Genomic DNA, 14778 nt, shown 5'->3' on the forward strand with positions numbered 1-14778 from the left:
GTGCCACTTATTTCTCTAAGATAGATCTCAGATCTAGCAACCATCAGTTAAGGGTAAGGGAATGTGATATTCCAAAGACAACTTTTAGAACTTGTTATGGTCATTATGAGTTTTTGTTCATGTCTTTTGGTTTGATCAATGCGCCTGCAACATTCATTGACCTTATGAATAGGGTATTCAAACCTTATTTAGATATGTTTGTTATCGTCTTCATTAATGACATACTAATCTATTCGAGGAATGAAGAAGATCATGCTAGTCATCTCAGAATAGTTCTCCAGACTCTAAAGGATAGATAGTTGTATGCTAAGTTCTCGTAGTGCGAGTTTTGGCTTGAGTCTGTGGCATTCTTAGGCCACATTATGTCTGGAGAGGGAATTAAAGTTGATACTAAAAAAATTGAGGTAGTGCAGAATTGACCTAGGTCCACATCTCCAACTGATATTAGGAGTTTCTTGGGTTTGGCTGGCTATTATAGGAGGTTCGTATAGGGGTTCTCATCTATTTCATCCCCTTTGACCAAGTTGAATCAGAAGACAGTTAAGTTTCAATGGTCTGAAGCTTGTGAGAAAAGCTTTCAGGAATTGAAAAAGAGGTTGAATACTTCCTCGGTATTGACCTTACCAGAAGGTACTCAAGGTTTGTGGTGTATTGTGATGCATCTAGAGTTGGTTTGGGTTGTGTATTAATGCAAAATGGCAACGTTATTGCCTATGCCTCCAGACAGTTGAAAGTTCATGAGAAGAACTACCCAACCAATGATTTAGAATTGGCTGTTGTAGTATTTGCTTTGAAAATATGGCACCATTATCTTTATGGTGTTCATATGGATGTGTTCACCGATCACAAAAGCTTTCAGTATGTGTTTACTTAGAAAGAGCTCAATCTCAGGCAGATGAGGTGGTTAGAATTACTCAAGGATTATGACATGAGTATTCTTCACCACCCAGGTAAGGCTAATGTTGTTGATGATGCCTTAAGCATGTTGTCTATGGGTAGTACCGCCATGTTGAGGAAGAAAAGAGAGAGTTAGCAAAAGATGTGCATAGATTTGCACTCCTGGGAGTCAGACTTATGGATTCCACAGAAGGAGGAGTGGTGGTGATGAATGGGGATGAATCATCATTAGTGTTAGAAGTAAAAAGAAAGCAAGACCAAGATCCCATTTTGCTTGAATTAAAGGCAAATGTTCATAAGCAAAAGGTAATGACTTTTGAACAAGGGGGAGATGGTGTATTGAGGTATCAAGGTAGATTGTGTGTACCAAAAAGGGATGAACTCCAAGAGAGGATCATGGAGGAAACTCATAGCTCCAGATATTCCATTCATCCGGGTTCCACAAAGATGTATCGTGACTTGATAGAAGTCTATTGGTGAAGTAGTATGAAGAAGGGCATTGCAGAATTTGTTGCTAAGTGTCCGAATTGCCAACAAGTTAAAGTAGAACACTAAAGGCTCGGTGGTTTGAATCAGATTATAGAACTTCCAGAATGGAAGTGGAAGATGATTAATATGGATTTCATCACAGGTTTGCCAAGGTCTCGCATGCAGCATGATTCGATTTGGGTGATTGTTGATAGAATGACAAAATCAACCCATTTTCTGCCAGTAAAGAATACCCATTCAGCAAAAGATTATGTCAGGTTATATATTCATGAGGTGGTAAGACTTCATGGAGTCCCAGTCTCCATTATTTCAGACAAAGGTGCGCAATTTACTGCACAATTTTGTAAGTCATTCCAAAAAGGCTTCGGTTCAAATGTGAACTTAAGTACTGCCTTTCATCCTCAGACAGATGGGCAAGCAGATCACACTCTTCAGATCTTGTAGGATATGTTGACGGCTTGTGTGATTGATTTCAAAGGAAATTGGGATAATCACCTACCTCTTGTTGAATTTGCTTACAACAATAGTTACCACTCGAGCATCCAAATGGCTCCTTATGAAGCTATTTATAGGAGATGATGCAAATATCCTATTGGATGGTTTAAAGTTGGTGAAGCTGGGTTAATAGGACCAGATTTAGTTCATCAAGCTATGGAGAAGGTGAAAGTGAATCAAGAGAAGTTGAAAATGGTGCAGAGTCGTCAGAAATCCTACACTGATGTTAGGAAAAGGGAGTTAGAGTTTGAAGTAGATGATTTGGTATACTTGAAAGTTTCACCCATGAAGGATGTTATGAGGTTTGGTAAGAAGGGGAAACTTAGTCCCCGATATGTTGGTCCTTAAAGAATTTCCAAGAGGATTGACAAAGTAACTTATGAGTTGGAGCTACCACAAGAGCTAGCCGCGGTTCATCCGGTGTTTCACATCTCTATGTTGAAAAAGTGCATTGGGCGATCCTTCATTGATCATACCAACTGAAGATATTGGGATCAAGGGTAACTTATCTTATGAAGAGATTCCTGTTCAGATTTTAGATCGCCAAGTCGCAAGTTGAGAATAAAAGAGGTAGCATCAATCAAAGTTCTTTGGAGAAATCAGTTCGTTGAGGAAGCTACTTGGGAAGCCGAATTTCTTTGAATCCGGAGAAATTCCAAATCAAGGTACTAATTTTCTTCTTAGTACTCATTAATTTATGAGTTGGCATGTTGTATTTGCATTGTTTGTTGGGTGTTTGAGCTGAAATTTTGTTGTTACACCCTTAGCCTAGTAAGAGTAATCTCATTCGAAGACAAATGTTCCCTAGGGGGAGAGATTGTAACATCTCACAAATCGAAATAACTAGGAAGATGTTAAGAATTTGGAAATAGTCATTTTTGGAAAGAATTAAAATCTGGGAATTTTGTTAAGTTAGAATAAGTTAAGTTTTTGGTCAACTTCAAAAGGCCATAACTCCTAGATCAATATGATTTAGGTGGGTTTATAGATATCATAGGAAATATCTTGGAATAATCTTTCCAACGCCGCCGAATTTGTATGAGTGATATATGCCATTTGGAAGTTGGCTGTTTGATTTAGGAAAGTCCAATCCAGATTTTAGGAGGGTAGTTTGGTCTTTTCCTTACATAATTATTTTATTTCGTTTTTGGGTAATTGATTTGGGTCTAAACTGATCTTGGTCAGTTTACGCTTTTGGAAAAGAGTTAGGGTTTTAGAGAAGAGAAAAGAAGAGGAGAAAAGAGAAGGAGAAGCAAGGAAATCGTCAAGAACGTTCGAGTTTAGCTTGTGGATTTCATCAAGGGGTGATCCCTACGAGGTATGTGAGATCACATAGCATTGGGTTAGTTCACCCACGCGCCAAACATGTTTAATTCAACATATTTTCGTCCTAAAAAGATTGAGAATTTGATGTTCTTGATAATTGTTCTTGAATTGATTTCGTTCTTGAATATGAGTTGGGATTAAGGAGTTTCTTGATAATTAAGTGTTGTTTCCTTGAGTTGTTTGGGTTAGATTTTGTGCATATGTTTGGGTACATGAATCTAAATTGAATTTGGGAAAAAGAATTAGATTAAAACGATTTAGGATTAGAAAACGAGATCAAAAGTTCATCAAAAATTTGCCTGAGAGAGGCTGGTGGACGCGCCCCTGTGGCGCCCGAGGGGCAGGCTCGGCGCACCAGCAGTGCACCGGATTTGAGCTCCAGTAAGTTGAGGATGTCATGGTGTGCAGGGACACGCCCGAATTGTCATTTTTTACTAGTTTTTTGTCGTTTAGCCTATTTAAGTCCTTCTAAAGTGTACTAACACTTTCCATTGATTCTAACTATTCTAAATGACATCTAAACATCTAGAAATCATCCAAAAACATGAATCATAACCTTGAATCCATAAATTCAAATTCATGGAAAGTTAAGAGCGAAGTTTAGGAAGTTATTAGAGTCTTTTCAAGAAGTCTTTTGCAAATGCTTTTAACTTTGTTTTTAAGACTTAAAGTTCAAGTTGAGTAAAGAGTAAAGAGTAAAGATTGAAGTTCATTTCTTCAAAAGTATATGGGGACTATGTATTCCCAAAGGGTTTGAATTGTTTTCACATTTAAACAAGAAAGGAAACCTTGATTTCCAAAGAGCCTTTAGGCTAGTTTTCAGTAAAGAGTAAACGCTTTCACAATTAAGCAAGAGAGGAAACTTTGATTTCCAAGATAGCCTTTGAGCTAAGTTTTTGAGCAATTATCTTGAATCATAGACATAAGTATGATTTTAAACATAAGAGTTAGTATCATATTTTGGAAGTAGTATTGAGCACCGATATGGGGGAAAGTTCATACAACTCACAGCCCTCATAAACCATGTAGCCATCATGGGTAGAAAAGGGTCATACTTTTTAGATGATTCCTTTAGTGTTTTTTAGCACATACTAGTGGATCCACTTAGTAGTTCAGGTTCTATACCATCGGCAAGGTATAGAATGGCCTTGGCAGCGTAAGGCAAAATGATGTATCATCACAATAGCTCTTACGTGATGGTTGTCGGTATGAGAGACTCCCACAAAAGTAATTGTATTCTTATAAACACAGTTTATTGTATTTTTAAATACATTTCTGAGTTATATGTATCTTTGCATACACAAAGTTGACATCATGTTTTAAATATCTTTTCTTTATATTGCACTTGTTTTAAACTGCTTTATATTGAAATGAGTTCAGTTGAGCCAGGTAAGTTCTTCATATTTTTTTCAAGCTTAAGTTATGTTTAGCATTCCAACTCACATACTCGTACATTCAATGTACTGATGTCAGTTTTCCTGCATTGTATTTATGATGTAGACGCAGGTAACTAGGATCAGCATCCAGCGCATCATTAATTCTAGTTGAGTTTCAGAGTTTATTGGTGAGCCTCTTTGCTTTCAGATGATCCCTTTTATTGTTTTCAGTTTTAATAGCCAGTTTATTAGGACGTTGTGGGCCTGTCCCGACATCCATCTCAGTTGTTTAGAGGCTTCATAGACAGACAATCAGTTAGTTAAATTCATTCGTCACTACTTTATTATTGACTTATGTTTTGAGACTTGAGGTTCCCATTTTGGCCAAGTTGAATGTTTGAGTTTTTAAGCATTCTTAGTATCTTATTATTCAAGTGAGTATAGAGCTTTTGATCAATATAAATATGTATAGAGTCTTCCGCTAAGTAAGCAAGCCAAGCCAAGGGTTTGCTTGGGGCCAGCAATGGTTCTCAAGTGCCAGTCCCACCCAGGGTGTAGGCTTGGGGGAGTGACATTACCCTTACATGCTCGTACATTTCATGTACTAAGCCATTTGGCCTGCATCATTTCATTATGCAGATACAAGTATTCAGAATCATCAACGGGCATTTTGTTGAGGTCATGTGATATTCCAGTCAGCTTTGGTGAGCCTTCTTATATTTCAGAGGAATTTATCTTTACCATACAGTTAGTAGTTTTGAGATGTCGTGGGTGTTATCCCGATATCTTTGTGTAATATTAGAGCTTCATGGATAGACAGAGTTGAAGAGTTTTCTATATTTACTTTCTTTTGAGTATTGTTCAGACTTTCTTAAAGTTCACTATTGGAGTTCAATGAATTTAATTCAGTTTTAAGCTTATGTATGCTTGAGTTAGTATTCCTCTTGTAGCCAACCAAGATGAGGGTTCGCTTGGGGACCATCAATGGTTCTCGAGTTTCAGCCACGTCCAGGGTGTAGGCTTGGGTCGTGACAAATATGGTCGTTTGAAGTTGATCCAAAGAAAATCCTACATCAAAACTTAATCGGTAAGGAAACTTTCAACTCAACTTTGTGGGAGGAGTTTCTAGTGATCTTAATTAATAACTAAAATCATTCCCACACTAAAGAATTTACCTTTACACATATGACAAATTTATGAATCACCCGATACGACCTTACATGTGAATGAAGAATAGTTCGGGTCTTAACTTAGAAATTTTTGGGGTATTACCGTTTATTTCTTTCATATCTATTGTAATACATTAGAGGCTTGTACACGTGACAACTAGGTTTTGGTGGTGTATTTAAGTTAATTATTAATTTCAACACTATTTTATAGTATTAGACTTTTATTCTCACTTTACTTCCGCATTTATTGTATTATTTAGGTTTTAGGATGACTTGTCTTGATGGAATAAGACGAGTGTCATCACATCCATACTATGATACTAAATTAGGTATGTAAGATATATATTATTTGAGAATATATTAATAAACATTTATTTATAATTAATATTGTAAAAAAATAGTTTAATTATTTGTTCATTGCTTGAATTTTAGTTATATGTGTATGAACTTCGGATAGAAATAACTTAAGTTTGATTAAAATAACAAAACTTTAATTATATAAAATTTTAGATATTGCGTTTGAAGTTAGATTTGTCAAAACTAATTTCAAATACCATATATCTAAAATTATTTTAAATGAGTAACAATGTGAAAAATATATTTAAAAAATACAAATTAAATAGCAGGGTCCAAATCGAATATACGTTTAGTCGTACATGTTATGTGTTGGGATTGGGCTAAGGTAGTTAGTTATGTGTTGGGCTGAAACTAACAAGGAACCTAATGGACGTGTTTTCTAGTTCAGCTAAAGCTTCAGAGGAAAATCTCGAAGAAAAAAGGGAAATGTTTTAAAACAACAACATTTTAGCATTTAGGACCCGTTTGGCCATAGATTTCCCAAGTAATATTTGGGGGGGGGGGGGGGGGGGGGGGGGAATTTGGCAAATAGTGTTTGTCCATACAATTTGTCATTATTTGGCAAATATTTTTGACAAATATCCCAAATTCCCAAATACTAGTTTTTCTAGTATTTGGACCAAATCTCATTATTTGGGATCTTTTAAAAATTGAAATTTTACACCAAAGTTTTATCTTTTAGAAAAACACCTCTATAGTAGTTGTTTGTGTTGTATTACATAATTTTTTATGTGAACACCATAGTAGTGATGAAATATTCAGTGAATATGAAAGTAATGATATGGTTGCTGATGAAAATGATGAACAATCGGCTCAGGGTAACAAAGTCATGTGCTTTGTCTACTTCACGATGTATGGAATGATGCTTGTTGAACTCACTCCAAACTACCACATTACTCCAGTGGCATAGACACTACTTGTTATTTGTTGCAACAAAGATCCAATTGACTTGTAATACAAACTTATGGTTAGTTTTGCTAGTTTTTAAAACTATTAGATATAAATCATATTTTTCTAAAAAAGTGAAATATGTTTTCCAAATACTATGGCCAAACACATGGTGAAATTTCACCCAAATTTTCACCCAAATAATATTTGCCCATAATATTTGGAAATCTATGGTCAAACGCTAGCTTAATATGACATGTTAGCTACACTTTCAATGTTTATTGAAAATAGCTGTATTTTTATTTGTTATTTGGTTTGTTATGAGGATGGTTTGTGTATTTTTTTTTCCTTTGGTTTAACTTAATAGAATACAACTAAGAAATAACAAATTAGAGAAAATCAGGGGAGAGAATCTTTCAAATTAGGTAAATAGTTCTGAAAATATATCATTACTTTACAACATTAGGAGACTAAAATAGGGGACAAATTCTCTCTTCCTCCTCATCCTCCATTAGCGACTTTCAATTCTCCATTGATGATCCTCCTTCTTCGTAGAAAGCAAGACAATTGATCAATGTTTTTTGCCAAAAAAAAAAAAGAGATCGATACAAACAGAAAATCATGCAAATTGGATTTGGGCTGTAAGCTATTGAATCGGTGCAGAACAACACCAAGGTTGTTGGATGCGCCGTTGCTGTCCAAACTCCGTATGCGAAAATATTTCATTGAAAGGTTTATTTCGAATTCAAAGTGTTTTGGATGCAACAATTCAAAGTTTTATTCAGAATGAATTTTGATTTTGATACAACAATTAAAAGATCAAAATTTGTATGCTAATCTATTTTGAATTTGTATTGTTATTTGTTTGTATGCTTTTTGTTACAAATTTTGTATTTCTTATCTATTTCGAATACACATTTGCACCTAAATAGAATTTAGATGATATGATACAAATTGTATATTCAAGCTAATACAATTAAGTTCAACATACATTTTTTACTTCGTAATCTGCTTGGGATTCAAATAGCTAGTGAATGATTTAATAATTTTGAATTTTTGTTTATGTTGGATGCTTGGAATACAAAATAATTTTGAATCCTATTTAGTTGATGTTCTATAAATTAAACATTGTATATAATATATTTTAAAAATAAATAACAGATAAAAAATACATTTTTGGTGTTGGAATCAATTCCTAAATTGAATGAACTTGAATTTGTAAGTAGGAAGTTTCGAATACACATTTAGATTTAAATACAATTTAGATGACGTGATACAAATTATATATTAAATCTAATAAAATTTAGAATACGTTAAGAGCCCAATTTTTTTTAAGCTAAGGCCTAAATCATTCTATAACACCTCACAACTCTACTTTTACAATTTGAATCATTCATGTAACATCTCAGACTTCGAAAAGGATTAAAGAGGGGTAACAAGCAAGTCCACGAACCCAAAATGGACCATGTACCCTTCACAACATCCTAGACAGTCCATTTAGGGGTCCACCACCTGTTTAGGCCATGGTGGACGACCGTCCAAGGCTTCCAAGGTTGGAGTCACCTAGACGGGACCCTAGACGGCCTGTGGTAATTTGTACGGTCCGTTTAGGGGTCCGTGCAAGTCACCAATAAGTTTTTAAGTTTTTTCTCAACCTCAAATGATCATATATCTTAGTAAAAAATGAATGAGGTGACTCATTACCTATTAAATTAAAGGTGTTTGAGTCCTCTTTTGAACTCCACCAAGTTTGCCTCATTTTGAGCTCGGAGTAAAAAGTTATGCCCGTTTTTGTGAAGCATTGTCGGGCAGGCAAAGCTTCACGACCGGCTAGACGGCCCATGAAGAGTTTCACAAACCGTGAAGCCTTAAATAGCCCATGAAACCTCCCATTTTAGGCACCTTTTCAATTTTAAGAGTTGGGGTTGTTTTGGTATTTCCCCTATGTCGTTTTAGACCCTATTCTAAGTTGTTTTTGAGTGTTTTAACTGGGTATTCATTCAACTAACTAGTTTTCATCAATCATAACATTCAAGTATTTAGAAATTCTTTTAAAAATAACCTAGGGTTCCTTTTCTCCAACAAGAACCCTAAAACCTTCAAGTAAAAAAATCCAAGATACAATGAGAATCCTTCCACCCAAGGTTTTCCCATGTTCTTCCACCCTAAGAACTTCATAAAAGAGTTTCTTTTATCAAAAGCAAGCACCAAGATTCCAAGACTAAAGGTTTCCTCCTAAAAACTAATACTCCTCCTAAAGCTCAAGATAAATCAAGTCTCCACCAAGGTTTCCATTCTAAAATCTTCATAATCAGGTATGTAAGGCTATCATAGTGTTGCACTAGTTCGCCTTCACTCGTTCTCACGCCCTACATCTACTTTCAAATCAGTAAAAGAGTAATCTAGGGTTCTATCCTTAGATTTCAGTATTCTTGAGATGAATTGATATTGAGTTCTGAATTCTTGAGTTGTTGATTGTTGAATTCCTATACCTAATAATTGAATTGTCATACAATGTGATTTGTGATTACTGAGTTGATTGTTCATGACTATTTTTCAGCATGAGTCCTATTTTAAGTATTTAGTGAATTCTTATTGAGAATCTTTTAAATAAAACATTATTGTTTAAACTGAGTTTTGAGGAAGTAAAGCGCAGTTTGAGAAAGAGTATAAGGGAACTAAATATTTCCCAAATGTTTCATTTTTACATAAATAAAAAGAGTAGACTTTTTTTAGAAAAGTTAAAAGAGCTTTCAGAAAGATTAAGTACAGAGCAATTACCTCTTAAAGATTCCCATTTTGAGTAATTATCTCAACCCAAAATGTATATTTACATTAAGCAAAGAGAAACCTTATTTTCTAAATGAACAATGAGTTTCAGAGACAGTTCAAAGCGGTTACCTCTTTTAAGAGGATAGTTTGAGCAATTATCTCAAACCAAATAAAGAGTAATGTTTTTATACATTTGAGGAAGAGTATATATTGTTGGGAGTAGTATTGAGCACCGATATAAGGGAGAGTTCAGATAACTCACAACCCCCATAAACCATGTTTTTCCAACATGGATACAAGATCATACTTATTAGGTGAGTCCTTAGTGCCTTCGGGCAGAGCTTAGTGGATCCACTTAGTTGAGGTATTCTTTATCCTGGCATGATAAAGGACATTTCTGGTAGCGTGGACAAGCCTATGTATTATCACTTAGCTCATTGTGATGGTTGTCGGTTTGAGAATCACCCAATAGAGTTTAATTGTATTTTTATATATCACTTATTATGTTGAGTTTCAGAGATGACTAAGTATTTTTGTAGAGTTTAAATGATTACATTCCTTTAATCCTTTACATTCAGTTGAGTTTATGTTTTATCTATTTCAATCATTCTTTTCAGTTATTTATTTATTTAGTCATATTACATACGCGTATATTCAAATGTACAAATGTCATTCGACCTACATCCTTTTATGATTCAAATACATGTGTTTAGGATTATACACATGCGCTTCGTTGAGATCACTCTACACTTCAATTAGCTTTTGGTGAGCCTCCTTGTATTTTGGAGTTATTCACATTTACTTTCAATTTAGTAGTTTTGAGATGTCGCGATTCTTGTCCCAACATCCCTCTTTAATAATACATGCTTCATAGATAGATAGAGTCGAAGAGTATCTTAGTACTTTCTTTCCTTTAAAGATGTTATAGAAACTATTATAATTATTGCAATGAATGCTTTCAGATATTCGAGTTGATTTTTATTTTGAGAACAAATTGTGTTTTAAGCCTATATTTGCTTGAGTTAGTTTTCCGCTTGTAGTCAGCCAGGATGATGGTTCACTTGGGGACCAGCAATGGTTCTCGAGTGCCGGCCACGTCTAGGGTGTAGGCTCGGGACGTGACAATACAATTAAGTTCAAAATACATTTTTTAATATGTAATCTTTTTCTGATACAAATGAATGATTAAATGGTTTTGATTTTTTGTATGTTGGATGCTTGAAATATAAAATAATTTGGAATCCTATTTAGTTGATCATCTATAAATTAGACATTGAATATAATATATTTTTGAAATACATAACAAATAAGAAATACATTTTTTGTCATGGAATTCAATTTTTTTTTAAACACAATTTTTTATTGTTATTATGATTGCAAATTTCTATGTTTTGATGATTGTAATACAAATTTTGTTGGAATTTGAAGAAAGAATATATGTTTTTGAAAAATATACAAATCAATGTTGTATCTTTTCTGAATGAACACGAGTTTACATAAGTATATGAATATAAATATGCTTCTTAAATAACTACAAATCGATTTGGCATACCTATTTGAATAAATACAAACTAATAAGGAAGTACAAATGTCATTATACAAACTCAAACATGAAAACCATAATGAATACAAGTACACATATCATACATATTGCAATGAATACAACTTAAGAAAGGATAAAAGATTATGATGAAAAAAAATACAATTACACTGTGTGAAAGAAATAAATAGATACAAATATGGTTCTTAAAGAGTTACAGATCAATTTGGCATACATATTGAAATGAATACAAACTGATAAAGAACTACAAATTTCATTATGGAAATTGCAACATGAAAACTAGAATGAATACAAATACAAGTTTGATGCTAAGGAAGTTGTTCTTCCATAATTTGATTTTCATCAATTTTATTGACTTCGCTGCTGATAGATGAAGTACCTATAATTTTCCTTTTCTTAGATTTGCTCTCTTTAGCCATTTTTCCTTTTCTTAGTGTGAACTGTGAAGATATCAACTACAAAGGAAATCACAATGGGAGCCACGAAAGCAGCAATGAGGTTGAACCACTTGAATATGATTCTATTGTAATAAAAATTAATACGTTTTTCTTATTGTTTCTAATTCTCATCGTAAAGGCGACTCTGAATTCATGAGTTTCCCCATTTAATTAACGTTCGTAATTGGAGAAGCAAACTGGAGGAGCTCTTTGATATTTTCAAATTGAGTCACGTCTTTTTCAGGTAATGCAACAATTGCCTCAAACAGTGAATGATTGAATGGTTTTGTTTTTTTTGTATGTTGGATGATTGGAATATAAAATAATTTGGAATCATGCATATTTAGTTGATCATCTATAAATTAGATATTGAATATAATATATTTTTGGAATACATAACAATTAAGAAATACATCTTTTGTCATGAAATACAATTTTTGATTGTTATTTTGATTACAAATTTGTATGTTTTGATGATTGTAATACAAATTTTGTGGGAATTTTAAGAAAGAATATATGTTTTTGAAAAATATACAAACCAATGTTGTATCTTTTCTCAATGAACACGAGTTTACATAAGTATATGGGTATACATATGCTTCTTAAATAAGTACAAATTTATTTGACATACCTATTGGAATGAATACAAACTAATAAAGAAATACAAATGTCATTATACAAACCCAAACATGAAAACCATAATGAATACAAGTACACATATCATACATATTGCAATGAATACAATTTAAGAAAGGATACAAGATTCTGAAGAAAAAAGTACAATTATACTGTGAAAGAAATACACAGATACAAATATGGTTCTTAAAGAACTACAGATCAATTTGGCACAATATTGGAATGAATACAAATTGATAAAGAAATACAAGTTTCATTATACAAAACACAACATGAAAACTAGAATGAATACAAAAATAAGTTTGATGCTCAGGAAGTTGTTCTTCCTCAATTTGATTTTCATCAAATTTTTGGACTTTGCCGCTGGTAGATGAAGTACCTATAATTTTCGTTTTCTTAGATTTGCTCTCTTTAGCCATTTTTCCTTTTCTTAGTTGTGAACTGTGAAGGTATCAACTACAAAGGGAATCACAATGGGAGCCATGAAAACAGCAATGAGGTTGAACCACTTGAATATGATTGTATTGTAATAAAATTAATACGTTTTTCTTATTGTTTCTAATTCTCATAGTAAAGGCGACTCCGTATTCATGATAACGGAGAAGCAAACTGGAGGAGCTCTTTGCTATTTTCAAATTGAGTCACGTCTTTTTCAGGTAATGCAACAATTGCCTCAATCCCATCTCCACTGGGACTATCGATAAAAATGAAGTTGCATCCAATCCCAATTACTGGAAGCGTTACCCTGCTTGGTTTTCCCCATCCAAAATCCAAATTATCCAATGGGTAATTGCACATACTGCCAACTTTATACAATTCAAATTGTTTAATGATCGATGGCAACTCAGATCGAAGCGCCACTAGCTTGTTCTCCTTCACATGGTCCTCCTTCTTCACTTCATCTTTACCTTTCCTTATCTCGCGAACCACTCTGCCGATTGTCATTTCATCCTCACTCATTGTTACTACTTTGATATAACTAACCATATTCCCTATTGCCCGTGTTGGTAGTGGTGGATCCAATATTGGACGTAAATTCACAGCTAGTGCCAACAAGGATGGTTTAAAGGAGCTCGAGTTTGCTCGAGCTGCTGTTGCAGCGCACTTATAAATTAGTGCAGACAACACATCAAGTCGGGTAGGATTTTGCACCCCTGTTTCTGATGTCACTTGACTTTTCAGCATCTCAAGTTTCGAATTGGAAAATAGGTACCTTTTTCTACCACTGGGTTGATTGTGAATTATTTCATCAACCATAGTAGTATCGGTGTGAATAATATCAGTTGATGGTGAAAAAATAGACGATCCGATCATTTGAGGGGAAGGTATATTCGCGTTCTCATCATCACGAGCTATGGAAGCCCAATCACTAATGAAATTGGCGAATGTGCATCCATCAGAAATTTTGTGTGATAGGCTAGCACCTATAGCTAATCCCCCACAATTAAACTGGCTTAATTGAACAAAAAGTAAATTTTCCTCATTTAGAGTTAAACCGCCAGGTATACCTTTAGGAAAAGGTAGATATTCAGGGCTAGTATCGGGAAGATTGACGACTTCAGATATTGGACAATCGTATCGAACGTTGGTAAATTTGGCTCCCCTGTCGTTGCAATCGACAAAAGTGTTATCTCTTAGTGTTCCAGCAAATGGATAGTAAGAGGACAAAACTTTGGATAGTGATTTTTCAAGAATGTTGGATACTTGTTGTGGTGTTTTAGAGGGGAAAGGATAAAAGGCTGCAATTGAATTGAAGACTGGAAGCATGATTTGATCATTTATAGAAAGATTGTAACGCCCAAGTGAAAAAGGGGTAGGACAATTAGGCTTAATAATCTTTTCAGCCAAAGATAAAAGTCTTGATGCTGCCATCTTTCCTTTGAGTTTGATCTAGATAGGTGTTTTGTAACCTATGCTAACATTCACTACTTATAGTAGGCAAGGCATCCAGGCAATGAGCAATTCATGTCCTACCTGGCGTCCCACATGTAGAATTCATATGTTTAAACAAGTTTACGTGTCTACTTGTATCTACTCAAAGATGGAGAGCGTAAATGCTAACTGAGATCAAGTTAAAAAATATATTTATGTAAATATTTTTAGTCAATCGTCAAAAGATATCACTTTTCTATATTCTGAAACTATTTAACTTTAACATTTTTATTTTTATCTTTAATGAAATAATTTATAACCATAAAACTGTCTATAATTATTTTAAACAACAAATTTCAAAAAAAAAAATTATTTTATTTTTTACCCATTGTATCGAGTCAAAAAAACATCAATTAAAATAAGATGGAGGGAGTGCAATTTAGTGGGGTTTAAAATGAGCATGATTTTAGTTTATCTATACATTTTATATTTTGGTGGTATAT

General features: G+C 33.9%; 2 protein-coding genes across 2 annotated transcripts in view; one reads left to right on the forward strand and one right to left on the reverse strand.

Moving 5' to 3' along the window:
• The first annotated feature begins 2768 nt into the window (after nt 1-2768).
• The window catches only part of LOC125826823 (long-chain-alcohol oxidase FAO4A-like), a 143860-nt gene continuing 131850 nt past the window's right edge, over nt 2769-14778 (forward strand). The window contains exon 1 of the mRNA XM_049506166.1: nt 2769-2776. The gene's annotated coding sequence lies outside the window, so the exon portion shown is untranslated. The remainder of the gene's footprint in view (nt 2777-14778) is intronic.
• On the reverse strand, nt 12992-14275 carry LOC125826829 (acylsugar acyltransferase 3-like). Its single transcript, XM_049506172.1, has one exon. It carries the CDS (start codon nt 14273-14275, stop codon nt 12992-12994), a length of 1284 nt encoding a protein of 427 aa, XP_049362129.1.

The sequence above is a fragment of the Solanum verrucosum genome, unplaced genomic scaffold, assembly GCF_900185275.1.
Source record: "Solanum verrucosum unplaced genomic scaffold, falcon-dt-bn FXZP01000060.1, whole genome shotgun sequence".
In the NCBI taxonomy this organism is placed as follows: Eukaryota; Viridiplantae; Streptophyta; class Magnoliopsida; order Solanales; family Solanaceae; genus Solanum; species Solanum verrucosum.